We start from the raw sequence: 27,836 nt of genomic DNA on the forward strand, positions 1-27,836 counted from the left end.
ACAATTATCCAAAGTTATGACCAACCCCTTCAATGCTTCTGTCTAAGCATTTGAATATCATGAAACTCAAACTGATAGCCTGGCAGAAGCTGTGCTACGAAATAGAAGGGCACTTAATATCTTGACAGTTCAACAGGAGGCACCTGTATATTACTAGGGGAAGAATGTTGCTTTATATCAGTCAGTCTGGCAAAGTAACACAAGAACTAAAGGTAATAAAAGGTAATATCAATCTGCTGGCTGAAATAGGATACACACCAAAACCTGAGGATTATCTAGATCTCTCTAGTTGGTTACCATCAGGAATAGGGTCATGGTTAAGAACAGTATTACAAACTGGATTATTATTGTTTTTCTTAATAATATGCATTGTTATATTAACCAAATGCTTGCTAAAAATTATAACCTCTGTTGTAACTTGCTTAACTACCCAGGTTATGTTTGCACAGTTGACTATGTTAGATGTTCTTCATTGAGACAGACTTTATGAATCAGAAGATTTGGAAGAAATTATTGCTAATGCCTTCACAAGACCCTTCCCCCCCCACAACTGAGGAACTAGATGGAACCGGAGCAGGTAATCAAACCACTCTGGCCGTGAGCAACTAATGGTGCTCTGTTGACATTTTGTCAGGAAAAATCATGAGCCAAAGGGGGAAATGTGGAAGGAGTTGTCAGTAATAACTCCACTTTGTACTTTAGGACTCCATTTTGTTAGACTGTGAATTGTGTTTACCCTGCTGGGAAAAAAATTATTTGCTCAGAAAGGAATCCCTAAGAATTGTGCAAAAATGTGCCTTAACTAATAACAAATGAGACATCATTGACAAGCCAATAAATTGTAACAGAAAAAAATATATATACATTCCAATCATATCTCTTGGCAAACAAATTATGTAAAACAAATACACTTTTCCATTTTCCTTTAAAATCCCTTGCTTTTTGTTCCCCAGATGGGACACTGTTCTGGTTACTGCTGGAATCTGTGCTACCCAAATTATGATCCTAAGATTCCTGAAACACAGGTTTCTTTGTTTTATAGCCTGCCTCTTTCTTCTCAGATGACACTAACAAACATTCTTCACTCAACAAAACTTTAGTCAGGCTCTTAAATCTTCTCCTAGGTCCATCTGTGCATTTCCCCTTTGGGGAGGAGGGGAGGATATTCTGCAGTGCTCATTTGGATATGGAGTTGGCTTGAGACCTCACTGCTCTTTTAAGAAGTGCCTAGATTTTTGGTCCTTTCATTCATGATATGTGAATGAAATAAAAGTTACAAATTATGATAGATCACATCTTCAACTACCATTTAAATTAGCATTTATAATATACTTAGTGAATACTTAATGACTTCACAGTAAACACTAAGTTATCTTGCTCAGCTATCACCTAGTTATGTATAGGATCTTTTATTAAACCACTGTGGCCTATGAAATAAATGATTTTTGAGAGGTGAAGCTCAGCAATGATCTCTCTCAATGCATGAAAGCCCTTCATTAGTAATTACAGACACTTTTCAGGTATTTCCTTTATGATTCTCTTCTACTTTTGCACAGTTTTCTCTCCTACATGTTCTGTGCAATATGTTAGAATTAAAGGGTAGAACCAGGAGTTCATAATCATTCATTTGTCATTCATTGTGGAGAAGAATTAAGGGAGGAATACAAGGGATGGGAGTGCTGGGATGGGAATAGGGATATGCGAGATGATCAAGGACAGCAGGGAGCAAGCCACATGGAAATCTAGAGGAAGAATATTCTAAGCAGGGGGAACAGCAAGTGCAAAGGCCTTAAGGTGAGAGTGTGTTTGATGCATTGGAGGAACAGCAGGGCCTGTGTAGCTAGAGGACAGAAGGGGAGGGTGGTTGGATAGGAAGCCAGACAGGAGCCACCAGCCACATCCTGCAGGATCTTGCTGGCCATTGTAAGAACTTTGGCTTTTGTTATGAGTGAAATATACCCAACTCTGATCTGCCCCTAGAAATTATGTCTGGTGCTCTTCAGGAAAAGCATCAGAATCCATAATAGTACAGCCTGGGCCCTATACACAGAAAGCCAGCCACTGACAAACAAATACTTCAATTTATTAAGTGCTGTGCACGTCATCCAGAAGATGCCTTGGCAAATGAGCTCAGTACTAGGCTAGATGCTGTTACTATGTCCTGAGCCTCTGGATAAAAGTTAGGTACTCCACTCCTCTCTGGCAAAATCTAAAAGTAATGGAAGGAGCAAGAAGCTGCATAGTGTAGGGGAAGAATGGTTTTGGAGACTTGAAGCATCCGTAGACAAAAAGACCTAGATTTAAATCCAAACTCTGCCACTTACTAGCTGTGTAACTTATACAAACTCATAATCCCTCTGAGCCTCAGTTTTCTTCACTCGGAATGAAAATAGTAGCTTCCTTATAAGAGTGTTGTGAGCACTAAAATAATGTGAATTGTGTGTTTTGCACAGTGCCAACAAATAACCACTTCATTATTAAGTATTAAGCTAGGCTGACCAGCTCTGGCACTTGAACAAGATCATTCCTTTGGCCAAACCTCAATTTTTCCATCTGTAAGATGAGTATGACTATCTATCTGCCAAAATTAAGTGTTGAGGGTGCTTTGGACTCAAATGAACCACCAAAGCCACTTCTGGGAGAGACTGACAGGTGAGTGGAAAGAGCCACAGACCTACTTCCCATGCGTGGCTAGGTAATTTGATTAGAGCAAACCTTTCTGTTTGTTTGTTTTTAAATTCTGGCTTTTGGAGTATTGCACTTGGCAAATTACCTTCTCAAATATTTTTTCCTCATTTACAAATGGGGGATGACAGTCTCTAATGTACAGAAGTAAAGTGAGGAATTTTCATACGGTATCTGGCATAATGCGGGGTACAGTGGGGATTAGGGGTGGAAGTGGTGTCCGCTATTATTTTTATTATTGGCAAAAACAAATCTAATGGACCTGAGGACACGGGGAGGCGGAAGGTTTAGCTGGGACGAAGTGAGAGAGTATCGTTGACATATATATACTACCAAGTGGGAAGCAGCCGCATAGCACAGGGAGATCAGCTCGGTGCTTTGTGACCACCTAAAGGGGTGGGATAGGGAGGGTGGGAGGGAGACGCCGAGGGAGGAGATATGGGGATATATGTAAATGTATAGCTGATTCACTTTGTTATACAGCAGAAACTAACACAACATTGTAAAGCAATTATACTCCAATAAAGATGTTAAATAAATAATAATAAAAAATAAGAATGCACATTAAAAAAAAAACCCAAATCTCCTCCCACGATTAACAGAACACGCTTGATGGCCAGCTGGGGCTGTGAACACTGCAGATACCTAATCCTTCCAGCATTTCAACTTCCTTTGCCCTGAGCCTGCTTTTCCCTTTATGCCCATCAGTTGGCGCCTTTTGCCGTCCTTTTTTCCCCAAGCTGGCTTCTGGGGGCTGCAGTCGCTCCCCAGCTCTCAGGTCACATGGCCTGCCAGAGCGAGGGGACTCCGCGCCGGAGCTGCGCCGCAGGAGGTGAGGTTTCCGCGCGCACCCGGCTGCGCCCGCTCTTCCGAGGCCTCAGGGTCCGGCGATGGCTCCTCCATGGGCATGGGCCAGATAGACGAGGCGACACCAGCAGCGGCCTTCAGCGTGCGCAGGGGACGGAGCTGACCGCCCCCACCGGGTAGGTTTCCGCTGCGCACGATCTGCTCAGCCCCCTTGGCATCATGACTGGAGCGCCCACCCCGGAGACGTCTCCAGAGCGAGGGAAAAAGAATTAGGGTTGCTGCAGCTGGCACGCGGAGAGCAATTGCAGGGTCTGGCGCAGCCTGGGAGGGCCTGCGACCCCGGCGGTGTTCTCTGGGCGGGCGGGCTTCGCTGCGGCCCCGCTCGTGGCGGTGGCTGCTTCCTGCCGGAGGACTGCGGGGACCCCAAAAGGGCGGCCCCCGCGCGGCCAGGGCCGGGATCTGCGCAGGGATGACAGTGTTGCAGCGAGCTTGCCTCCCTACCCCTTGTCCGCTTCCGTGGCGCCGCGAGGCCGACAGAAAGGCTGGAGCCGGGCGTGTGCGAGTCCAGGTAAGACCCAGCTCCTGCCCAGCGTGGTCCGGCCGAGCAGCCTAAGGGAGGATCGCCTAATGGCCGCCCGCTCGTGGCTGCCTCTGCCGCGCATCGGCCCCTCGGGCCAGCCCCGCGCACCGACACGCGCGCTGCTGCGGCGTTGGGTTTCTGCGGGCGACCTCGCAGCCCCTAGACCGAGGAAGGGCAACCGGGCAGAGAAGGCGTCCTTCCCAGCTCCCGGAAAGACCGGACCGAGGGAGTCAACCCGGCGATTGAGACTGTTAGTTTCTTCCTACGGGTGGGGAAACAGACCCGAGCGCGGTGGGGACACCCCAAGGTCAGTGGCAGACACTAGATCCACTCTGGTCCTCCGCTGACATTCTCGTTCCATGAGGGATAGTTAGGACCACCCCGGCTCGGCTCGCCCTCTTCCTGGCCTCTGGGTGCGGGCGTTGCCAGTGCCGCACTGCGCTCGCAGTATTGGAGAGTGGGTGTAACCCCGGCATCCCCTGCTTGTCCCTTTTTCTACCCTAGGTGAGGGGACACAAGGGCGGATCCAATGATAATCTCACTATGCCGATCATTAGCAAAACCTGCGTGTGTGTGTGCGTGTGTGTGTGTGTGTGTGTGTGTGTGTGTGTGTGTGTGTGTGCGCGTTTCCCCTAGAGAACTAAACCTCGTAAGGCGGATTGGCTTTTAGGGATGCATTTCTAGAGTGCACTGCACCAGGTATTTTAGGAGGTGAGAAGAGAAAACCATGTTTGTCTAACATTATTAAAATTAGAATTTTTTAAAAGGATAAGCTTATTACAAAACATTCAGGAAACAGAAAAATGTAAAGGAGAAACTAAAGATAACTTAAAACTTCATCTCCTAGATTGTTGAGATTTCCTGGATATATTAAAATTTTCTCTGCATACACATTTAATCCAGTAACGTGGGCAAAACATATTGTTTCAGTTTGTACGTCTGATTACCCAGGGGGAAGCAAATCTTTTTCTTCTATGTATTGGCCTTTTGCATTTGTGTGTGTGAATTGACTATTAATACTTTTGCCCCTTTTTCAGTTGGAGTGTCTTTCTGTTCCTGATTTTTAAGCGCTCTTTATATATTACACATTAAGTTAGTAATTCTGTTATCTATGTTGCACAGTCTTTACCAATTTACTTAATGTTTTTGTCAGTTTTTCATCTTTGGCCATTCAGCTCTATTCTTTTTTCTTTATGGTTTCTGCTAGAGTATTTTGCTGAGAAAGGCCTTTACTAACCCAAGTTTGTATATTCTCCTGTATTTTCTTCATGTACTTTTAAGCTTTGGTTTAAAATTTTTAATGTGTAATTTATTCTAGTTTAAGTTGTAAAGTGGAGAGCTAATTACTTTTCCTAAATGGTTAGCCAGTTGCTACAAAGCTATTAAGTTCATTTTTTACCCCTGATTTAGACTGCTACAATTATGGTATATTAAATTATTATATATTTATATCTGTTTGTAGATTTTTGCATGTGTCTATCAGTATATTTTGGTGCCAGTGCCATGTTATTTTAATTACTGAAGTTTTATAACAAGTTTAATATCATATTACCCAGTATCACCTTCCCGGCTTTTTAAAAAATCAGTTTTATTAAGGTATAGTTTCCATGCAGTAAAATGCACCATTTAAATGTATATTTTGATGAATTTTGTCAAATATAACGACCATCACAATAAAAAATTATGGAGCACTACATAAACTTAATGTCATCCTTGCACAGGGGCCATGCTAATCTTCAATATATCATTCCAGTTTTAGTATATGTCCCAGCAAAGCGAGCATTTCCTAGCAGTTTTTATTAGTACTAATTCCAGGTTATCTTTAGAATACTTTGGTCAAATTAACCAGCCTCCTCCTGTTCCACCAAAAGAAACAAATCATGTTTGGATTTCTATAGGATTTTTGATAATTAAGGTCCTGAGAGTAGAACCCCTGTGTGTGTCACGTTCACTATTCCAGTGCCTGGTACAAGACTCAGTATTTGTTGAATTAAACTTTTAACAATGATCATAAAAGTAATATATGCTCTTTGAGAAGTGTAGAGGGCAAAACAGGAAACCTCCATCCTGCATACCTTCATCTCTCCTTCACTAAATTATACTCCATGTTAAAAATAAAATGATCATACTATGTACACTTTTCTACAATTTGTGTTGACATAGTTTGCATTTTTCCCTTAGAGACTTTTTCAAACTGCCTGGTTCGATATAACGAATTACCATAAACTGGGTGCCTTAATCAGCAGAAACATTTATTTCTCACAGTTCTGGAGTCTGGAAGGTTGCCATCAGGGTACCAGCACAGTTGGGTTCTGATAAGGGGCTCTCTTCCTGGTTTATGGATGGCCACCTTCTTGATATGTTCTCACTGGCAGAGGAGAGAGAGGAAGCAAGCTCTCTTCTGTCTCTTATAGGGGCACTAATCCCAGCAAAAGAGTTCCACAAACATGACCTAAATATCTCCTAAATACCCCATCTCCAAATATCATCACATTGGGGATTCGGATTTTGATATATGAATTTGGGGGGAACACAAACATTCAGTCCACAGCAGAGGTTTAGCTAAGACTTTTTAAATGTCAGTATATTTAAACCTTTCATTTTCCTTTTAATGTCTCCATATCATCTCCATGTGTAATTATCTAAACATCTGTTCCCTATTACTGGCCATTTCCTTTCCCTGTAGTTTGTCTATCCTTCTCCCTGCCCTGTCCTCTATTCCTCTCCGCCTCTTTCTGCCTCTCTTTCTTACTTACAAACAAAATTGCTGTGAACATTCCTTGTCTATGTTTGGTAGCATGTGTTGGCACTTCTGCAGGGTAGATTCCTAGAAGTAGAATTTCTGTGTCAAAGGAGATGCACATATAAAATTTTTGTAGATACTTTCCCAACTTTCCCTCCAAAGGTTCCACCAATTTATATGAAAGCGCCCATTTACTGTACTGGCCCACTCCCTCTTGAAGTAAATTGGATTGACATTATGTTAAATATAGAGATTAATTTTGGAGAAAGAGACCTCCATCTCTTCTTTCATTAGTGAGACTTCTCAGCTGGGAAAATGTTATTTTTATCCATTTATTACACTTTAGAATGTCCTTCAGTAGAATTTTATAGGTGTGTATATTCTGCATATTTAAAAAATTTATTGTAGATATTTTTGGTTTCTTTATACTTTCATTTTGACCGAGATATTTTATCCCATTGATTAATTTAGTAATTGTCTGATTAGCTGAAGGCAATCAGTGTATATATGTAGTGTGTGTATAACATTATATATTATTTTTGCATATTAATTCTGTTACTGAACACATTCTGAAAGTCTGTTACCATTTCTAATGGTTTTTCAGCTGATTTTCTTGGGTTCCCAATCCATGCAGAGACAATATTGCGTATTGGTTGAGAACATGAGTTCTGGAAACAGTCTGCCTGGATTTCAAGTTTTGCTACCCATTTAAAGCTTTGTTAACCTAGGGTACAAGTTAATTGTGCCTTAATTTTTTTCAGGTATAAAATGGACTTAATAATAGTACTTCTCATAGGCTTCTTATAAGGATGAATGAGATGCTTAGAACAGTGCCCAGCACATAAGAAGTGCTCAGCAAGCACTTCCAAGTAAGTTGATCTCTGCACATTAAATTGGGAGTCTTTGATACTCCCAATTTTATAGCTGAGGAATTGAGACCCATAGAGGTCATTTATTTGCTTAACAAACATGAAACCTTTTCTATGTATAGAATACTGTGCTGGGTCTGTGAGGGGTATCAAAGGTAAATTAGACTGAATCCACTAATGAGGGATTTATAAGGCCAATTGGGTTGTAAATCAAGGGCCATGAAAAAAGCCATGTAAGGCAGCAGGTATCATGAAAATAGCATAGGCTTTGAAATTTTTCCTGTGTTTGAATTTCCTGCTTTCAACATGGTAGCTTTTTTTTTTTTCATTGAAATGAGATTAGTTCCATTACTATTTGAGAGTTGCTCTTTTGGTCACAAGAAATATACCTAAGAGTCCAGTACAGAACTTGGTTATGTAGTAGGAGCTTAATAAGTGGTAACTATAAATAGATACAGTCTAAAGTAGAAAGTGACAAATGAATGTCCTTGGATGAAAGTTCATGTAAAGGGCCTTAGCACTTGAGGAAAAAGAGACATTATTTCTGGTTGGGAGTGTTTACCTAAAACAAATAGACTGGCAATTATTTCTCCAGCAAAGATGGGTTTATTTGGGATAGCAGAGAAGTGCAATTCAGGGTCTGCAACCGTGGTGAGTCATGTGCAAGTCCCTGCACAGCAAGGGAAGGCGAGTGCTTTTATGGAGGGGAAAAGAAAGTTGGAGGGCAATAGTAAATAAACAGCCATGGCTTTTTGTTGCCTGAGTCCTTGCCAGGAAAGAAGAATCTTTTTCTTCTTCTTGGGCTCTGCTGTCATCACAGGACAAGAGAGCTCCCCTTTCTGGTCTCCACACTCTATTTAATTGAATTTTCTGTTTAATAATTTTTTACATTTCCTCCTTTTGATGAAGATCTTTCTCTGAAAGCACTGCTGATCAAGTGTCAGGTTTTCTACTTTCAGAGGCTTTTTGTCCCTCAATGTCAGGAAATACCTTTCCTGGGTACAGTGTCTCATATCGGAGGGAATAGATTAGGAATCTATTGAGGTCACATGTAAGTAACAAGGAGGGGTAGGAGGGAGAACTCTCAGGCACTTTTCATAAAAAGTCTATATGTTATCAAGATCATAGACATTAGAGATTACTTGAAGTGTTGTCATTTTCAGTGATTTGGTAACAAACTTCCAACAGGCCTGGTCTGGATATCTTGAGAAAGCTGTCTCATCAGATGCTTCAGTTCTGGGAAATCTTTACTTTCAGGTCACCAGATGATGTGCAGGTCCATTCAGGGTTTTATGCTCTCTTTAGGTGTGTCACATGTATCCAAGAGTCTATTCCTTGGAGTTTGGCAGCACAAGGGTCGGTTTACCTGATAGGGACATTTCCAGTGAGGTTGAAGAGAGAGTCTTTCTGGAGGTGACTTTTTCAATAGACAAAATCTCCAGGTTGCAAGACATGATGCTTAAGGTTTTCATCTCCCTAGAGTGCACTGTGAAAAGATTGCTTTACCGCACATGGATATTTTTAATACGAGCAATAGGCCTCTACACTATTGCAGTAGCTCTCCTTTTATCAGTTGTGAGTCAAAGGAAGCAGGAGCCAAGTTCATTGGGTGTCCTGGGACTGTCTCAAAGTGTAAGAGTTTTTGAGTTATAAAAGAAGTGGCTCTTACCCACTGGACCACCAGGGAAGTCCCTCCAATTGAATCTTAATGACATTAGTGCATTTGACTAAACCAGAGGATTGAGGGTGGTAAGCACAGTGAAAGTGTAAAACTGGCCAAACAGTGCAGAATTGTCAAAGTACCTGACCAGTAAAATAGCTTCCTCAATCATTATGACGTTCAAGAGGAGTTCCCTAAGTAGGGATAATCTTTTCCCAAAAGACATTAGCCAGAGAAGAGGCAGCAGCCCGTCTGCAAGGGAAGGCTTCAGTTCAGTATGAAAATATACAGACCATGTCTCAAACATATTTATATCCACAAAATAGAGGAAGTTGTATGAAATCCATTTGCTAGACATCTAATCATCTGTTAGACAGTTTAAACTGTCCAGGAGCATTACGAACAGACTTCCTAGTACTTCTCACTTGTACTTCAACAAGTGGTACAGTGAGGTGCAGGCACTTTTTGTAGCCTTGTTAATGTTTCCCCACCAATACTGATTCATGAATGTTATCATTTTGTCAGTAGACCTATGGCTTAATGCATGTACAGTAGTGAGGAGTGGGAATTTCAGTGTCTCTGGTAGGATTGGGTTATTCTTTGGTCCTAACCAGAGATTTCTCTTTTTATCAAATCAACCGTTGTTGAATTTCTAAACTTGTTTTTCCTTTTCAGAAGCCAGTTGTTGGGCTTCTCTAGCCAGTTTTTCTAAGTTACCATTTGGGGAGCCTTTGGACCATGATAGGGGTTTGGCTGCTGAGGGTTTCTTTAAGGGCAGCCTTTCTTTGTAGAAATGTCAGCAAGGTGATTTCCCTTAGCTTCCAGAGAGTCAAGTTTAGAACGCCTCAGAATCTTAATAGCTAACATGCCAGGTAAACGTACTGCACCCCAAAATTTCTAAACATCGGAGCCATTTTAAATTTTATTTCTGCTTGAAGTAAGGAAGCCACGTTTCTTCCACAACATTGCAAAACCATGAACTACTCTGAAAGTATATCTGCCATCAGTATAAATCTTTGGCAGCTTTGTTCTTGGCTAGAAGTACAAGCCCTTTTAAGAGCATATAATTCAGTTTGTTGGACTGAAGTAGCCATAGGTGAAGATGCTGCCTCAACAACATCAAAAGGAGTTGCAGTAGCATACACAGCACAATATTTGCCATTGTCACTTTTTAAATAAGAACCATCAGTGAACCACAAGACGTCAGTGTTACAAAAAGGATTTTCCTGCAGATCATCATCAGGGGTCAGGAGGTGATTTGTCAGTGGTAAGCGGTCGTGAGGGACTTCATCATTGATGTGGGGGGAGAAGAGTAGCAGGGTTAAGGTTATTACAGTGTAAAAGAGTTACGTGAGAAGCAGTTAACAAAAGGACTTTATAGGAGGTGAGGCGGCTAACTGAGAAATGTTGAGAGTGAGCACCAAGATTGTGGTTCCATTGTCAATTAGGACTGGAAGAGATTCATCCCCAATCTGGAGAAATGTTTCTCCAATTCTATTAAGTGGGAAGATTGGGAAGAGACCCTGTAGTCCCCGCCCCCAGCCCCATTGTTGAGAATTCAGAGGACATTGGAAAGACTGGTTAGAGGGCAGAGGTGCTGAAAATGCTTAAATTTGTAACAATCTCTTTTCTGATGTCCTGGCTGTTTGCAACTAAGCCAGGCCCTCAGGGAGTGGCTTGTAAAGTATTCAGTCAAACAGATAGCTAGTGGGAAGCAGCCGCATAGCACAGGGAGATCAGCTCGGTGCCATGTGACCGCCTGGAGGGGTGGATAGGGAGGGTGGGAGGGAGGGAGACGCAAGAGGGAAGAGATGTGGGAACATATGTATATGTATAACTGATTCATTGTGTTATAAAGCAGAAACTAACACACCATTGTAAAGCAATTATACCCCAATAAAGATGTAAAAATAAATTAAAAAAAAAAAAAAACCCTACCGGTGTGGGCGGGTTTTGCCTTTTCCCTCAGCACTGAGCCCTGGGGCTTCAGCAATGGAGAGTGCTCACGTACCCAATAAGAGCAGCTTCCTTGCTAGTCCTGTTGGTCTTATGGATGTATTGCCGCATTGGTTTTCAGAGTTACGTGTTTGGGGGCCTGTCCCTCAGGTGGGAGTCTTAAAAGTTGGGGCTCTGGGTATACCCTTCACTCCTCAGGGAGCAGCTGGTTGTTGGGAGGTTGGTCCCAATTGTCTGGCACTGTGCCAGGGGTGGGGTTTACGGAAAGAGCATGTCTTAGCCTTTCCTGACTGTTTTGACATGGGTATTTTCTCATTTGCCTGATGTCACTCAGCTAGTTTCTGGATTTCTCTCAGAAGGAATTTCTCCTCATGTACATTCGATGTGTCCATGGGAGGAAGGAAGATAAGGAGGCTTCAATGTCACCATCTTGGTCTCTCCCTGAGTTTGCTTACTCTTCGCATGTGTGTGTGTGTGTGTGTGTGTGTGTGTGTGTGTGCGATCTTGCCGCATATTCATACTTGCCTTGGAATAGGAAATAAACATTCAGTAAAAACATATAGGCAAAATACATTTTAACCATGCAACTGTTAACCTACAATCACTATGTATTGGGTTGACCAAAAAGTGCCTTCAGTTTTTAAGTAAAAATAAAAGACACATTTTTTGTTTTCACCAAGAACGTTATTGAACAACGTGTTCACTCTTTTGTTCCACTACCTTCTACCATTTGTCAGGCAACTTCATAATTCCATCTTCCCAAAACCTTTTATCTTTTTGAGCAAAGAACTGTTCTAGGTACCTTTTACAGTCTTCCAGGGAATTGAAATTTTTTCTCTTAAGAGAATTTTGTAGAGACCTAAATAAATGGAAATCCGAAGGTGCAATGTCTGATGAATACGGTGGATGAAACAGAACTTCCCAGCCAAGCTGTAACTGTTTTTGTCTAGCCTTCAAAGAAACATGCAGTCTTGCATTATCCTGATGGAAGATTATGTGTTGTCTGTTGACTAATTCTGGACACTTTTTGTCGAGTGCTGCTTTCAGTTGGTCTAACTGGGAGCAGTACTTGTTGGAATTAATCGTTTGGTTTTCCGGAAGGAGCTCATAATAGAGGACTCCCTTCCAATCCCACCATATACCCAACATCACCTTCTTTGGATGAAGACCGGCCTTTGGTGTGGTTGGTGGTGGTTCATTTCATCTGCCCCACGATCTGTTCCACATTATTGTACAGCATCCACTTTTCATCGCCCATCACAATTTGTTTTAAAAACGGAACGTTTCCCTTACATTTCAGTAGAGAATCACATGCGGAAATACGGTCAAGAAGGTTATTTTCACTTAACTTACATGAAAGCCAAACATCAAAGCGATTAACATAACCAAGCTGGTGCAAATGGTTTTCAACTCTTGATTAGGATATTTTGAGTATGTCGGCTATCACCTGCGTGGTATAATGTTGATTGTTCTCAGTGAATGTCTTGATTTGATCACTATCAACTTCAACTGGTCTACCCGACCGTGGAGCATCGTCCAGTGAGAAATCTCCAGCACTGAACTTCACAAACCACTTTTGACACGTTCCATCAGTCACAGTACATTCTCCATAAACTGCACTAATCTTTTTTTGCGTTTCAGCTGCGCTTTTACCTTTCTTGAAATAATAAAGCATAATATGCCGAAAATGTAGCTTTTTTTCTTCCACCTTCGGTATTAAAATGGCTACACAAAAATTCACCAATTTTGATAAGTCTTTTTTTAAATGCACACTGATATATGACAGCTGTCACATACAATCTAACATTGTTTCGAATGAAGTTAAAGACAAAATGCTACTAGACCCATCTTATGGAAAAAACCGAACGAACCTTTTGGCCAACCCAATGCTTTATATTTTTGCACGTAGACCTAACATTGCAATTAAAAAAAAAAAAGTAAACCAGATTGAGACCCTTAGGAGGATTTTTTGCGGGGGAGGCAGATATATTTCAAAAAACAACATGAATTTTCTACAATTAAATACAGAAAATATACTGGTTTTCCCAAATGAATAATTTGATATGTTAACACTTCACCATAAAGAATGTATACCACCTGGATGGGATCCTAGCGTAGGAAAAGGACATTAGCTAAAAACTAAAGAAATCTAAATAAAGTGTGAACTAGTTAAAAAAAATAGAATTAGTAGCCTCAAACTATAAGGCAGTTACTTTGTAAGTTTGCTTACTTTTAATGGGTACTTAGTATTCCATTCTTTGGAGGTACCATAGTTTATTTGACTCACTCGCAACTGATGGGCACTTGGCAATATTTTGCTCTTACAAATGATGCTACAAGTCATTTCTCACACATGAGAATATATATCTAGGAAAGAATGCTAGAAATGGAATTGCTGAGCATTAGTGTGTTTTGTTAGATATTTCTAAATTAATTCTACAGAGGTTGTGCCAATTTATACTCCCACTTTGCTAATGCAAAATACTTGAGTACTTGTTTAGTAGGTCCTAAGATAACACAGGCCAGGGTTGGCCCCTCTAGGAGATTGTATTACAGGATGAGAAAAAGCTATCTATGTGAAGAGACAAGGAAGGTGTGGGAATAAGAATGTTCCAGGGTAAGGGAGTTGCATGAGCAAAGACCAGGAGATGAGCAAGAGCTTAGCATAGTTGATGTTCGAAAAGAAGGTCAGCATGTCTAGAGCTGCCCTGCTCACTGGCCGCATGTGGCTATTAAGCACTTAAAGTGTGGTTTGTCGGAATTGACATATGCTGTAAATGTAAAGTACACGCTGGATTTCAAAGACTTAGTATGGAAAAAAGAATGCAGAATACCTTATTAATCATTTTTTATATTGGTTTCACGTTGAAGTAATAGTTTTGATGTGTTGTAGTAAAATATATTATTAAAATTCATTTCATCTGTTTCTTTTTACTTTTTTATTGTGGCTGCTAGAAAATGTTAAATTACATACGTGGCTTGCATTATATTTCTATTGGACAGTGCTAGTCTAGAGCAGGGGTTGATAAACTATGGGCTGCAGGCCAGATTTGGTCTACAGCCTGTTTGTTTGTTTGTTTTCCTACAGCCTGTTTTGATGTGGCTGGAGCACTAAAAAATAGATTTTACATTTTTTGAAAGAGTTAAAAAAAAAGAAATAGTCTAAGAGGAATATGTGACAGAGACAGTGTGTAGCCCACAAAGTCTAAAATATTTACTATCTAGCCCTTTGCTAGTCTAAAACATACAGAGAAAAGAGGGCAGTAGAACAAGATGCCAGGGGAAGGCAGCGTCCAGATCATAAAGGGCCTTTTGTATCATGATACGATGTTTAGATTTTATTAAAAGAGCAATGGAAAGGTAAAGAAGGGTTTTAAGCAGGAGAGTGACATGATCAGATTTATATTCTTAAATGATAATTGTCTACGTGTGTGCATGTGTCACATTCTCACTTTACCAAAAACTCACTAGAATAGGGTATTGAAGGAAGTTGGATGGTAGTTTTACACCAAACACTGAACTCTGCATTTCCACCATAATCGCTTTGTCATCTTAGCACTTAATATGTGCCTGGCATTTTCTGAGCTGTGTGCCTTATCTTATTGACTGTATTTTGTTCCTTCTTTAAGTGGTTACAGCTCTCTTGGATAATAGCAAGGGTAGGGAGAACAGTGTGAGCAGGAAGCCACCTAAATGACTCCATTCCCAAGATCAACTAAGGTAGAGTGTGAGCTCTACCCAGTTTCAGCCCTTGGCTGCCACTGGAAGTGATGTGGAACTGGTGAGGCCATGGGAATGTGCAGACACATGATTTATTAACTCCATTGGCTTGAACATCACAGGGCGATGCAGCAAGTCTGCAGGTCTTTGAAAGTCCACATAACAGCAAACCTGGGGTCTCATACTACTCAACCCTCTCCCTGCTTATTTCCCTCTTTAATACTATCCAGATCTCTTACTAGTACTGGGCTAGTCTGTCTCACCTCTGGAGTCCCACAATATAATCTGCTGCTGTTGCTGAAATGAGACTTATCTCTCTACTTCCTTAAGTTACTATGTCATCATGCCGTAGAGAGAAGTTTGGTATTCTACACAACTCTAATGGCAAGGTAGGCTAACTGCTGTAATAATAAGCAAGTCAAAAAATCATTAGTGGCTAGAAACAACGGTTTGTGTATTACTCACAACACAGCCCACTCTAGGTTGGGCGGGTGCTGGGAGGTGAGCTGTAGGAGGGACCTCTGTTCCAGGCAGTCATTCAAGGACCCAGGCCTGCCCTGTGGTGGCTCCTCCCTCCTCTAGATCCACCAAGGCTGTCCAGCCAGCAGATGGAGAAAGAGAGTCAAGAAGGCACATCTGCTCTCAACCACGTTGTTCCAGAAGTCATAACTGTCATGTTGCTCACATTTTACTGGCAAGCCCTAGTCACATGACCCCACCTGGAAGAAAGCAGGCTAGGAGATGTGGTCTTTCTGTGTGTCCAAGAAGGGGAGAATGTAAGAGAGCACTAGACTGTACCACAACAACCTCGTATGGTACCTGGGCAGTCCTTCTTCAAGATAGCTCACAAGCTAGGCCATTTCCTTCCCAATATGTGCAAACTTTATTATGCTTCTGAGGTAAGAGGTTTACCTTTTATTCTATAGACACCGTTTAGTTTGGCATTGACCTTAGTGGAGTTATACTGGCTTTGTCCTTTTAGTTCTGTTTTTGGGTGCAAGTCTGTTTTCCCTCAGATTATTAGACCTACTTACTCCTAAAATATTACTAAGCTTGTACATATAGTGAGATTTTATATATATATATATATATATATACTTTTTTTTTTTGGCTGCGCCGTGTGGTGTGTGGGATCTTAATTCCCCAACCAGGGATCGAACCCGCACCCCCTGCAGTGGAAGCGCAGAGTCTTAACCACTGGACTGCCAGGGAAGTCCAGCTATGGATATATTTTAATGGCATTTTTATTCTGTATGATTTTGCTCTGTAACATTTAATCTTCACAGTAACCCTGTGAGAGGTATTATTATTACCTCCATTTTAGAGGTAAGGAATCCAAGCTGTGGAGCGGTGAAGTGACCTTTCACCGAGTGGCTGAGCTGGTATTCACTCTAGCATGTGCCTGACCTCAGGCTTGTACTCTGAGAGATGATGTCACACTACATTCCTTCCTGGACCAGGCTTGCAGCAACTTTCTGTTTCATCTTCATCTCTGCCTACCCTCTCCCTACCTCACTGAAACGCTGCTTATAGATCTTCCTTCAGATATTTCCTCCCCTCCCAAAGTCTGGGGCTCTAGAGTTCTCTTGAATATGGGGGAGAGATCCTTTCTCTCACTGGTTCCCATGGCAATTCTGTAAATTATAAAACGGAAGAACAATCAGGATTAAATTAACATGTAATTTTAAGTATAGTTGCATGAGGATAGAGAGATAGGAATGGAAGATCTTGATAAAGACATTTCAGGGAATCCTAAATAGTCCTTTTCTTGTTTGGGATGTACAAAAAAGTTTTCAGAAACTACTATGCACCGTTAGTCCACAAGTACTTACAATGTACTTACCTTGGAACTTACTTTAAATGCGTCTTTCCTTTGTGCCTTTCTTTTTTGCGTCTGTTTTAAGAACCTGTGGCTATGTAGCTGCTGAATTGAAATAATGATTTTGCTAGCCTATCTGGTGACGTTCTGGGACACTGTAAACCTTAACTAAGCATCTGTAGGTGTGAAGACTTGGTTGGATGTACCAAGGTTTCATTACTCATAGAAATGATCAAAGAATCCCAGAGATCATTAACAGATACAACCAAAGAAGAGTATACTGGAGAAAATACTTAAGTCTCTAGTAGCTACAGAGCCTAGAATTAGAATTTCTGGTTTGACATGTGCTGAGTTCCATCCCTGGATTTTTTAAAGCCCTGTACCATTCTTTACTTTTCTCTCTTTAGGTTTGCCTTGCACTGATTTTGGCCTGAGATCCAGGATGGTTTGTTCTTGGGACCAGACCTGACCAGAAGTCGACCTCATGAGCACTTCAAGCTCTCTAGCTGCCATGCTCCTCCGGAGGCTGAGGCGGCTCTCCTGGGGCAGCACTGCTGTCCAGCTCTTCATCTTAACAGTGGTGACCTTTGGTCTGCTGGCCCCCCTGGCCTGTCACCGGCTTCTGCATTCTTACTTCTACCTGCGCCACTGGCATCTGAACCAAATGAGCCAAGAGTTCCTGCAGCAAAGCTTGAAAGAGGGTGAAGCTGCCCTCCACTACTTTGAGGAGCTGCCCTCTGCCAATGGCTCGGTGCCCATTGTCTGGCAGGCCACTCCCCGCCCCTGGCTGGTCATCACCATCATCACTGTGGACAGGCAACCTGGCTTCCACTACGTCCTGCAGGTGGTGTCCCAGTTCCACCGGCTCCTTCAACAATGCGGCCCCCAGTGTGAGGGGCACCAACTCTTCCTGTGCAACGTGGAGCGGAGTGTGAGCCATTTCGATGCCAAGCTGCTGTCCAAGTACGTTCCTGTGGCCAACCGCTATGAGGGCACTGAAGATGACTACGGCGACGACCCTTCGACCAACTCGTTTGAGAAAGAGAAGCAGGACTACGTCTATTGCCTGGAATCCTCCCTGCAGACCTACAACCCAGACTACGTCCTGATGGTGGAAGACGACGCCGTTCCAGAAGAGCAGATCTTCCCAGTCTTGGAGCACCTTCTGCGGGCTCGTTTCTCCGAGCCGCACCTCAGAGATGCCCTTTATCTAAAGCTCTATCACCCCGAGAGGCTCCAGCACTACATCAACCCAGAGCCCATGAGGATCCTGGAGTGGGTCGGTGTCGGCATGTTGCTGGGGCCCTTACTAACCTGGATATACATGCGGTTTGCCAGCCGGCCGGGGTTTAGCTGGCCCGTCATGCTCTTCTTCTCCCTGTATAGCATGGGGCTGGTGGAGCTGGTGGGCCGGCACTATTTCCTGGAGCTGCGGCGGCTGAGTCCTTCCCTGTACAATGTGGTCCCTGCTTCACAGTGTTGCACCCCGGCCATGCTCTTCCCTGCCCCGGCGGCCCGGCGGACCCTCACTTACCTGTCCCAGGTGTACTGCCACAAGGGCTTCGGCAAGGACATGGCACTGTACTCACTGTTGAGGGCCAAGGGGGAGCGGGCCTATGTGGTGGAGCCCAATCTCGTGAAACACATCGGGCTCTTCTCCAGCCTTCGGTACAACTTTCACCCAAGTCTGCTCTAGCCTGCCAAGAAATGCCTTTCTGAAGTTGGCCACTTCTTGGAGATTCAACTATTGAGCTCTTTATTTGGACATGGTTGCTTGCCGATATTTCATTGTTTTAGGGTTGCTAGGGATATAGACACTGGGATGGCTGAGGAACATACAAGTCCAGAACCTTGGCTTTGGTAACTCTCTGGCAGGAGCAAGCTGTTCACCGTGGGTCCAGACCTCTCGCCCTCCACACAACCACACTGCCTCATGCAGTCTGACCCACCCAAAGAAGGGCATTTAAACACCACTTATATTCTCCAGTTGTTTTTCACTCTGCTTCACGACAGAGTTTGTGACTGCCAAAAATATTGTACACAGTGATATGACCAGTTTAGGATTTTAAGCGTAGAATTTGGTGAAAGGTGAGATTCTTTTGCAATGATTTCTTTCTCATTGGGAATAAGAATGGATGTATGTTTAGAATATATGTCCCAAGAGGCAGGACCACGTTGATAGATTCTATTTGTTTCCTTGACCTGGAGTAATAAAAGCCGCGCAGGGCCCGGCATCTTGGAGGCAGGTGACCCGGCTTTTGTTACCTGGCGTTTTCTTTTCCACACATCTGTAGTGCACTGATAATCAATGTTGTCTGTGAGAACTTTAAGGCACAGCAAGATCTGAAATCACCTTCTGGATCCTCAAAGTCAGATTGCTTATGTTTAGTAGTGATTTAATATTGAAGATTTCTATCATAATCTGATTCTTTGAAAGTTGGACATTGCAGAATGATATAGAATGGGTGAGCTTTTTACTAATAGCATATCCTTTTCCCTAACTTCGCTGGCTAATCATTCACCTTCACTTCTTTTTCTTCTATGTAGCATGATGTTATAGAAGAAAAAGCATGGACTGAAGTCAGAAGACCTGAATTTTTATTTCAGATCTCTGTTAGATCCCAGTGGTGTGAACTTGGGCAAGTCATAAGCACTCTGCATCTCAGGTTTGTCACCTGTAAAATGGGGACAGTGATATCTACTTTTTTACGTTGCCTTGAGGATTAAATGACAAAATGTATGTAGAACACTAGCAAGTGCTTATCTCACAGAGGGCACTTGGTGAATATTAGTTCTTCTCTCTCCTATAATAAGCATATGAAACTCAAGTGTATTTTGGATAAAGGTATTAATGATGTTATTTAAAGTATGATATGGGGCATAGGGCTGACACCTATGGAGCAGTTGTTCCAGACCAAACACTGCTAGGATAAAGGCTGACTTTTCCTTGTGACTTCGGAAGGATATGCAGCTCAAGATAAGAATTGTTCATTCAACTGGCAGTGACCTGAGACTCCTCTTGAGCTTATTCCAAGACTAGCATCTGAAAACTACTCTTCTCAAAAGTTACAAGTAAATTTCATTTGACAATACTTACCACACCAGTGGCCAACTGTCCCTTTGTGGGGATGGATGATTATATTAGAGTGCAAGCAGCTGTCCAGTTTGTTTCAGTGCCACATCTTCCCTTTGCTTTTAAGTTTCCACAGTGAGCTAACATCTTGGGATCTGCTCGAGAACACTGAGAGAGTAACAGGGGTTCATCACCACACTTTATAGATGAACAAACAGGCCCCGAAATATTAAAGGATTTCTTCAGGTTCACACAGCTGAACAGCAACAGAGAGGACTGGAATGTAGTAGATTTTCTGACTTCCAGCCCCTGTACTTTTTTCTTAACTGCATTCATTTTATAAATATCTATGTAGTCAAATTCTCTTTTGTGAAATCTGATTGTAACCTGGACTAAATAATGTCTCTGTAAGCTAAGGTGGTAAAACCTCACTGTGGTGTTGGTCTTGGGGAACAAACAGGTATCAATATGTGTTGTGTTATTATAGTGAGCTGTTATGTATCCCCCAGGAATGTACAAAGTGACTAGAGCTACTGGATTACTTATTGAGATTCTCAGATTCCACCCCTTCATCTCTCCTCGCCCAGTAACTGGTTCAGCCCCATGTTTGAGAAGAGAACCACCCTCAACCTAGAGTTCATTTGAGTTTGTTGCATTAGTGATTGGATCTCCTCATGAAAATTTGTGTCCAATGACAAAACATGTAAGCTGGCCAAGCCCTAGATCAGAATCATTGCTGGTTTCCATTTCTGCTCTTTCTAATTCAGTTGTCTACCACACGCAGACATTCCTTCCCCTGACTCCTTCATTCTCGATGGCTAAAGTCATCTTTGCCTTGTCTTATTTCTCTACCCACACACTAAGACATCTTCCCCCATTGATCTTAACTAGAATCTGCCATCCTTGGACATTTTCTGCAGAAGCAAACATGCTACCCACTTTTATCCCTACCCACTTTCTAGATCACCCTTCCTTTTGTCTCTCATTCCTAGAGTCCAAATTGTGTGTGTTGTCCTGGATTAGGACAGCTGACAGCTGTCTCTCATTTAATTAAAGCTGAAGTCTCTCATTTAATCCTAAGCAGAGGGCTAGGGGAGAACTGAAGTCCCCTTCCAATATCAAGGGACATAGTTTACCAGGAGGGTAAAGGCCTCTAACAGTCCTGCATACTTTTCAGAAGTTAAATTATTGTCAGGCCTAAGAAGCCCTATTGTGACTGACTGTATTTGCATAGACTTATCAGTTCAAATAAATGCACCCGTTTCACCAAGTCATCCTGAGAAAACTGGTCGTTCTCTTGTTTCTACAGATGAGTTTTTCTGATGTGGTGAATAGTATCGAACACACACACACACTCACGCTATTGTGGGGTGTGAGCCATTCAAAAGTATGGGCTGTTTGCTTAAAAATTCGTAAGTGAATCTTGTATTTCTTAAATGGAAGCATTTGAATTGTGCTTTCTTTTTTTTACAAAAAAAGTGGTGAGAATACTATAGTGCAACTGGAGAATACAAGTAGGATGAATATAATGATAGGATTAATTTATTTTACCTTGGATACAGTCCTCATTTGGGGGAATTTATTTAATTGGTAACTTAATTTAGGTAAAGAGGCATTCTCTTTGGATTTGATTACTGTGGGATTTTTATATACACTATGATGCATTGTGAATTACTGTAACACAATATAAAATTGGGTAATTTTAAGTCACATGATCCATTTGGATATTTTTATCCCAGCTACAATGAGTTTGCTGAGAAATGCTCATTAACTGGCACTGTTTTTTTTAGGTTGGATTTTGTTTGGAAAAAAACCCTGGAACTACATCAAAGATGATTGGAAATGTAATTTTAAAGTACTTAATATAACTGCAGTGGAGATGTGCTGTGGCTTCCAGGTCATTACAGTGCTTGGATTACAACATTGTTGTGAGTCATCACTCTGCAATGAATGGGGATCTGGGGGTTAAAATTTAACAAATTTTCTTGATCTTTTCCCTAACAACCTACGCAGAAACATGGATGAGTGATTTAAAAAAAAAAAAAGCATCTATGTTAATAATTTGGGGGTAAAAACAGATGAAAATATAAAGGCAAATGATGAATTTATCAAAAAGAAACAAGGACCAGATGGCATAAGTATGTAGGAATGGATAGCTCAGAGAGATGGGGGAAGTAGACAAAGATGTAGAGTGAAGCAGAGAGTCTCACATTTGTCACCTTTTGTGTGTCCCAAACTCCCGTATGTAATAAATCCTTTATGTCTGCCCCACTGTCATGAAATCTTTATAGGACCAGCCTATGGAGAATACAAAGGAATGAAACAATGGATCGTCAGTGTTCTGGATAAATAATTCATCCCTTTGCTAGGACCTGGCTTCCTATTGCATTTAGAATAAAATACAAACCTCTACATTACCTCCCAGGCCAGATGTGACCTGCCCCTGCAAAACTTCATTTCTTAACCACTTCCATCCTTTTTCTCCAAGCTCTAGCCACACCTGCTGTCTTTAACTTCCTCAGACTTGTTACAGCAGTTCTTACTACAAAAGGAATTTTCACTGCTATTCTCTCTGTCTGGAATGCTTTTCTCTTAGCTGAATCTTTCCTGTAATATAGGTATCAATTAAATTTTAATTCCTCTTCCCCCAACAGACTTTCCGTCCCATCTAAAGCAGTCTTTCCCCTTCCCAACCACCAGGTCATCTATCACGTTATGCAGTTTGATTCCCTTCAAAGCTCTTATTACCTGAAATGTATTATTTTTGTTTTTTTCCTCTATTCTACACCTCCCCAGAATATAAGTTCCAGAATATCAGGGGTCTTCTAGGCTTCATTCACTGCTCTATCCCTAGAACCTAGAACAATACCTGAGACATAGTAGGAAATGAATGAGAGAGAGAGATGGTGGTAGTAGAGGGAGAAAGAAAGGAAGAAAGGAAGGGAGAAAAAGAACAAAGGGATCCACAGTGGAACTGCCTCCAGAAAAAAAGACTACTGGAAGAAAAGAAATGGGACTAGGGAAGAAAATTAGAAAGAGAGGAACAAAGAGGGATCCAGGTAGTGAGGGCTGGTTATGATGTACAATTTTGACACCTGTAAAAAGAAGTTTTTTATGTGTTTTCCAGGCAAAGGGAGTGACAAATGCAAAAAGGAACTTTTTACACCACCACACAGCTACTTTTTTCTCTGTTGTTATTAGGGTTTTGTTTTCAGGTGTGTGTGTCGGGGTTGTGTGTGTTTTTGGTGGGGTGGGGGGGTCCCTGTGTGTTATTCTAAGGGGAGGGCTGGGTTTTCTCCTTCAGGCTTCAACTGCTGCATCTTCCTAGTATTACCAATGGGAATCATCTAGACGTGACCACCACCCTTGGTGGCTCCACAGCCTATCCTAGGACTTTTAGTCAAGAGGCTGGAAAGGGAATGAAGGAAAGATCACCACCTGGCACCAATGAACTCTTCTCAAGTTCTATCAGTAAGTGGAGAGATGGTTTAAGTCTTACCATGTAGCTCTGGGTGATAGCGGTAGGCTTTCCAAAACATTATGACTTAACACAAACCAAGAATAGAGAGGTAAACCTTCCCAGAGGATGGGAGGGACAGGAAACTCTTATAAGGATCATTTTTCTGGTGCATTACTTGTGTGTCCTTTAGGTTCTGTTAGCGTAGCTTTGTTTAAATGTGAGCAAGCTGAGTCCTCCGCAAAATTCATGCACTGGCCACATGTTAGACAAAGAATGCACCCCCCCCACCCCAATTTGTTTTTATCCAGAAAAAATGTAAACCCTGGCATTGCTGTGACTGAGGACCTAAAACTTTGGTTGCTTGTACAGGCCAGCAGCTCATACTTTTGAAACACAAGTCAAACCAGTGTTTGTAGATTTCTTTCTAGCAACATGTTTGGACAATTACTCTTGTCTTCAACCAAACCCCTTTCCAGCCCCAGTACATACAGGTCCAGAATCCATAACTAGCTGGGGTTCAGCAAAAGTAGCTTGGCTTCCATCTAGCTCCCCTCCAATGAGGTTTATGATAAAGGAGAGGTAGGATTACATCTTCTTCCTGCAATGTGCACAGGAAGCAATCATATTTTAAAAGTTATTAAAAAATAGTATGTATCTGTCACATTCCAAATTGTAGTTCATGTATTATTCTGCAAGGAACTACATCAAACAAATTAATCATAAGTAAATCTAAATTTAGCTGTTTATCCCCAACTTAATAAATGCCTAAATCATATTGGCAACATTCAGATAACTCAAGCTTTTTTTCTTTTTTAATCCAGCTGAACTATTAGCTGAAATGCCCCAATCTGCAGAAACACATTCCTGTATTTGAAACAGAAAAGGCTTTGAAGAGGTTAGAATCACATTATTTTTCATTTACCCGTTAACACCAAAGGAAGAAAAGAACTGTTTCAGCCAAATTAACACCTTATTGTCACACTTAAACGTTAGTCCTCACACTAAAGCAGACACACATTAAAACTCTGAATTGCAACTCGGGAGGCCTTTAAGACAAAGAATTTTTGTTTTGTAAAAGGCACCAGGTGTCATGTCTCACATATTAATTTACATTTGAGGTAACAAGGGACAGTGCTGAATGCTGCAGACACAAGGCTGAGTGAATAAGACATGGTTTCTTCCTTTCAGGACCCTGGCATCCAAGGGGGCAGCTAGTACAGGAAGGTGAGTCCTGGGTTGGTGGGTCACAGGATGCGGTCTGTAACTTACCCCAAAGTGCCAGGAGTCTAAGGTACCCCAACTTCCTCAACTCTTCTGCAACCACTTTTGCTGAGGAAAACATGGTCCACCAAAGAAGTCTCCAACTAACAAAAGAAATTTTTTACATAAACATTTATTTACAGGAAAAAATGAGAGGTGTGGGTGAAGGGGAATGAACTTGTCCCAGCTAGAGGGAGATAAGGAGGGTGAGTTAACTCCTGGAGAAGGTGCTGTTGGGAGAAGATATGTATCTTTTGCTGTAAGAGGAAGATCCAGAAAATTATCATTGAAGGGTTATTTCTTTTCCTTGCATTTCCGGAAAAACAAACCTCTTCATATCCTATTTTCTAATCCAAATTCATGTGACATCTTTTTCTGAAAGTGAATAAAATTGACTTCCAAAGAACTTTGCTTGCCCAGGGGTGACACACCTTGTTGCAGCACCTTGCCGTACCTCAAAAAAGAATCAAGAAAACCTCACTCCAAATGTCTTACTGTCCATCTCATCTTGCTGACAAAAGCGTGCTGATCCTCAAATGGAGAGAGGGCTGTGAGGGTCACAGTTGTCCTCACTCCTTTAAGGTGAAAGCTGATGCTTTCCTGCCAGGTCATTGCCCTTGCCCAGGCTTGTGGCCTTCGGGTGTCTTGTGTAAAGTCTGTTCTTTCCAAGGCTTGTAGTCTCCACAGCTGACTGCAAGCTAGATCCAGTCTCCTGGAGCTTTCTGATGACTTCCTCAGGCACCACAAGTTGTGAGTGAGCGCCCTTCTTTGAACTATGAAGAATGTTTAACTGAGGGCCACAAATTTCTTCTGCTTGCCTTCATCAGTTTCCATATGGATCTGCAAGCCTGAAGACACTCATTCCTTTTAAAAATTATTATTTTCTATCAATTCACATTGAAACGGTATTGGCCAAAGTTGTCAGTCTGGCTCTAAGGCTAGCTGGTCAAGTTGCTGCTCCACAAACAGTGGAATATTTCTTAATTCACAGCCATTGTTCATAACTCTTCAACTACTCTAATCCTTACCTTCAAGGATTCCCACGTATGAATGAACTAAGCAGAATAACACAAAACAATAAGAGAAAGACCTGTGTTTTCAGCAAATGTAATTCTTAACTAGTTAGGAAGCATTCACTAATCATTTCTAACTGTGCCAGTAAGTTAGGTTTACCTATGAAAATTCTGATTTCACATGCCAAAGAGCAGACATCTCAAACGAAAAGAAAACTATGCTGTTATCAATCTACTTCTCTAAAACAGATGTTCAGAGTGCTTTTTTACATACATCAGGAGAGTGTGTTGTGAATTTTGCAGGTTGGTTTCAGCACGGGATGCTTGTAGCATTAGGATGCATTCAACTGCAAATAACAGAATCCAGTCTCCCAGGGCCTTAGGCAATAATGATGTTTAATTTTCTCACCTAACAAGAAGTCTGGAGAAGGCAGTCTCGGCAGTGCAACGATGTCATCAAGGACCCAGACTCTGTCTGTCCTATTCTGCCATCTTTTGCCGCTTCATGGCTATTGCAGCTTCAAATATCAGGTCCTCACAGGGCTGCATTCAAAACAAGAATGAAAAGGCTGAGTCAAGTGCTTTCTTCTTGTGAAGTTCTGTGGTTTTTTTTCCAGGAAAACAATTTCAGGAAGCCTCCCAACAGACCTCTCCTTTTGTCTCATCTGCCAGATATGGGCCACAGGCCCATTCCTAGACCAATCAGAGGCAAAGGGAAATGGGAAAAGCCCAACCACAACTTATTCCCTTGTGGCTTGCGTGAGAAGCTTAGCTTGTGAGAAGCTTAGCTTCTCAGATTCCTAGAGGCCCATAAGATTGCATTTTCTTTCTGATATGATAGGGCATCTGAGCAACTGAATGTGAAACATCATGGGAACAAAATTGTTGTTGCTAGTTTCAAGGAAGTACAGATATTCAAACTCAAATTAGATATGAGGATTGACCAGTTGACAACGGAAAACTATGCTTTCTACCTATTGTTCAACTGTCCTGAATTATTGATTTGGGGCACATGAAGAGCTTTTTTTTTCTCCCAAATTCACAGTTTTGTAAAGTGGTCACATGAATTCTGATGCACAGTGTGAAACATGTTGTAAATTTCTGAAATTCTTTGGCAGGCAAACCTTAATATGTCTGCATTTGAAAGTATTTTCCTGTCTGTATTCAGTTTCAAGAGAAAACAATGAAATTGAAATGAAATGAAATGTTCACCCAGAGAACTCATAATCCCTGGAAGTTTAGAGGTGAGTCCAACATCTATCCTAGGGAGATCCCAAAATTTCCAGCGATAGGAAAAGTATCTGGCAGTTTACTCTTCAAGAAAGGAATAAGGATGAAGAGAAGAACTACAATCAGCTCTGCCAACTAGAATTGGAATTGCAAGCTCTCCCCAACAAAAGGTATCCCACAACTCAGTCAATTAATACCTAGGGACACCAGGTCTCACTAGACTGTGGACACAAATGAAGTCATGTTCATATCAAAGAATGCGGGCTTCCCTGGTGGCGCAGTGGTTGGGAGTCTGCCTGCCAGTGCAGGGGACGTGGGTTCGTGCCCCCGTCCGGGAGGATCCCACATGCCGCGGAGCGGTTGGGCCCGTGAGCCATGGCTGCTGAGCCTGCGCATCTGGAGCCTGTGCTCCGCAATGGGAGAGACCGCAACAGTGAGAGGCCCGCGTACCGCAAAAAAAAAAGAATGCATAGTTTCCTTCATTGACACACTCTTCCCCACCCCCTAAAAGTCTCATTCAGATATTTCTGGGAATCTCCAGAGAGAAAGCTTACATCTGTGTTCTCTCATTGCAGTTTGCTAGCCACGATCATCACACAGCATCTACCATCTTGTCTTTCCTCTCCGATGGCTCCACATTGCCTAGTTACTCTAAAGTAACTCTAAAGGGCGTCTCTCTTGCCTCTGCTCACGATAACCATTTTGGGAACATCAATGCCTCTGCTAAGGTTACTATTTTTTAATGCATAACAAACTCAGTTCTCCAGGCTAGGCTAAACTAGCACAGCAAGAACAAAAGCCAGTGTCTCAGTCAGTGGCTTGCCATGACAAATGTTTATTTCTCACTGCCACAAAATCTAATAAAGAGTTGGGCACGCTTTAGGGCTATTTCACTTATAAGTGATGCTATACATGAAATAGTTGCCCTAAAGGGTGCCCAGATCTTTATTAGATTCTGTGG

The 27,836-nt window shown here is 42.0% G+C and overlaps 1 protein-coding gene and 1 non-coding gene across 3 annotated transcripts; one reads left to right on the top strand and one right to left on the bottom strand.

The window, feature by feature from the left end:
- Positions 1–3,433: 3,433 nt before the first annotated feature.
- Positions 3,434–23,121, top strand: PGAP4 (post-GPI attachment to proteins GalNAc transferase 4). Of its 2 annotated transcripts, none has more exons than XM_030829871.2 (2): positions 3,434–4,060; positions 17,247–23,121. In XM_030829871.2, the coding sequence occupies exon 2, from the start codon at positions 17,324–17,326 to the stop codon at positions 18,533–18,535; it is 1,212 nt and encodes a 403-aa protein (XP_030685731.1). In that variant the 5' UTR covers positions 3,434–4,060; positions 17,247–17,323; the 3' UTR covers positions 18,536–23,121. The 2 variants fall into 2 exon arrangements, with proteins under 2 accessions (XP_030685731.1, XP_030685732.1); XM_030829872.2 differs by having other exon boundaries at positions 3,434–3,668.
- On the bottom strand, positions 5,750–5,853 carry LOC115838712 (U6 spliceosomal RNA). The gene has a single exon (XR_004033730.1). It is a non-coding gene; the product is annotated as a U6 spliceosomal RNA (small nuclear RNA).
- Positions 23,122–27,836: the final 4,715 nt, after the last annotated feature.

This window comes from Globicephala melas, chromosome 6, assembly GCF_963455315.2.
Source record: "Globicephala melas chromosome 6, mGloMel1.2, whole genome shotgun sequence".
NCBI classification, from domain to species: Eukaryota; Metazoa; Chordata; class Mammalia; order Artiodactyla; family Delphinidae; genus Globicephala; species Globicephala melas.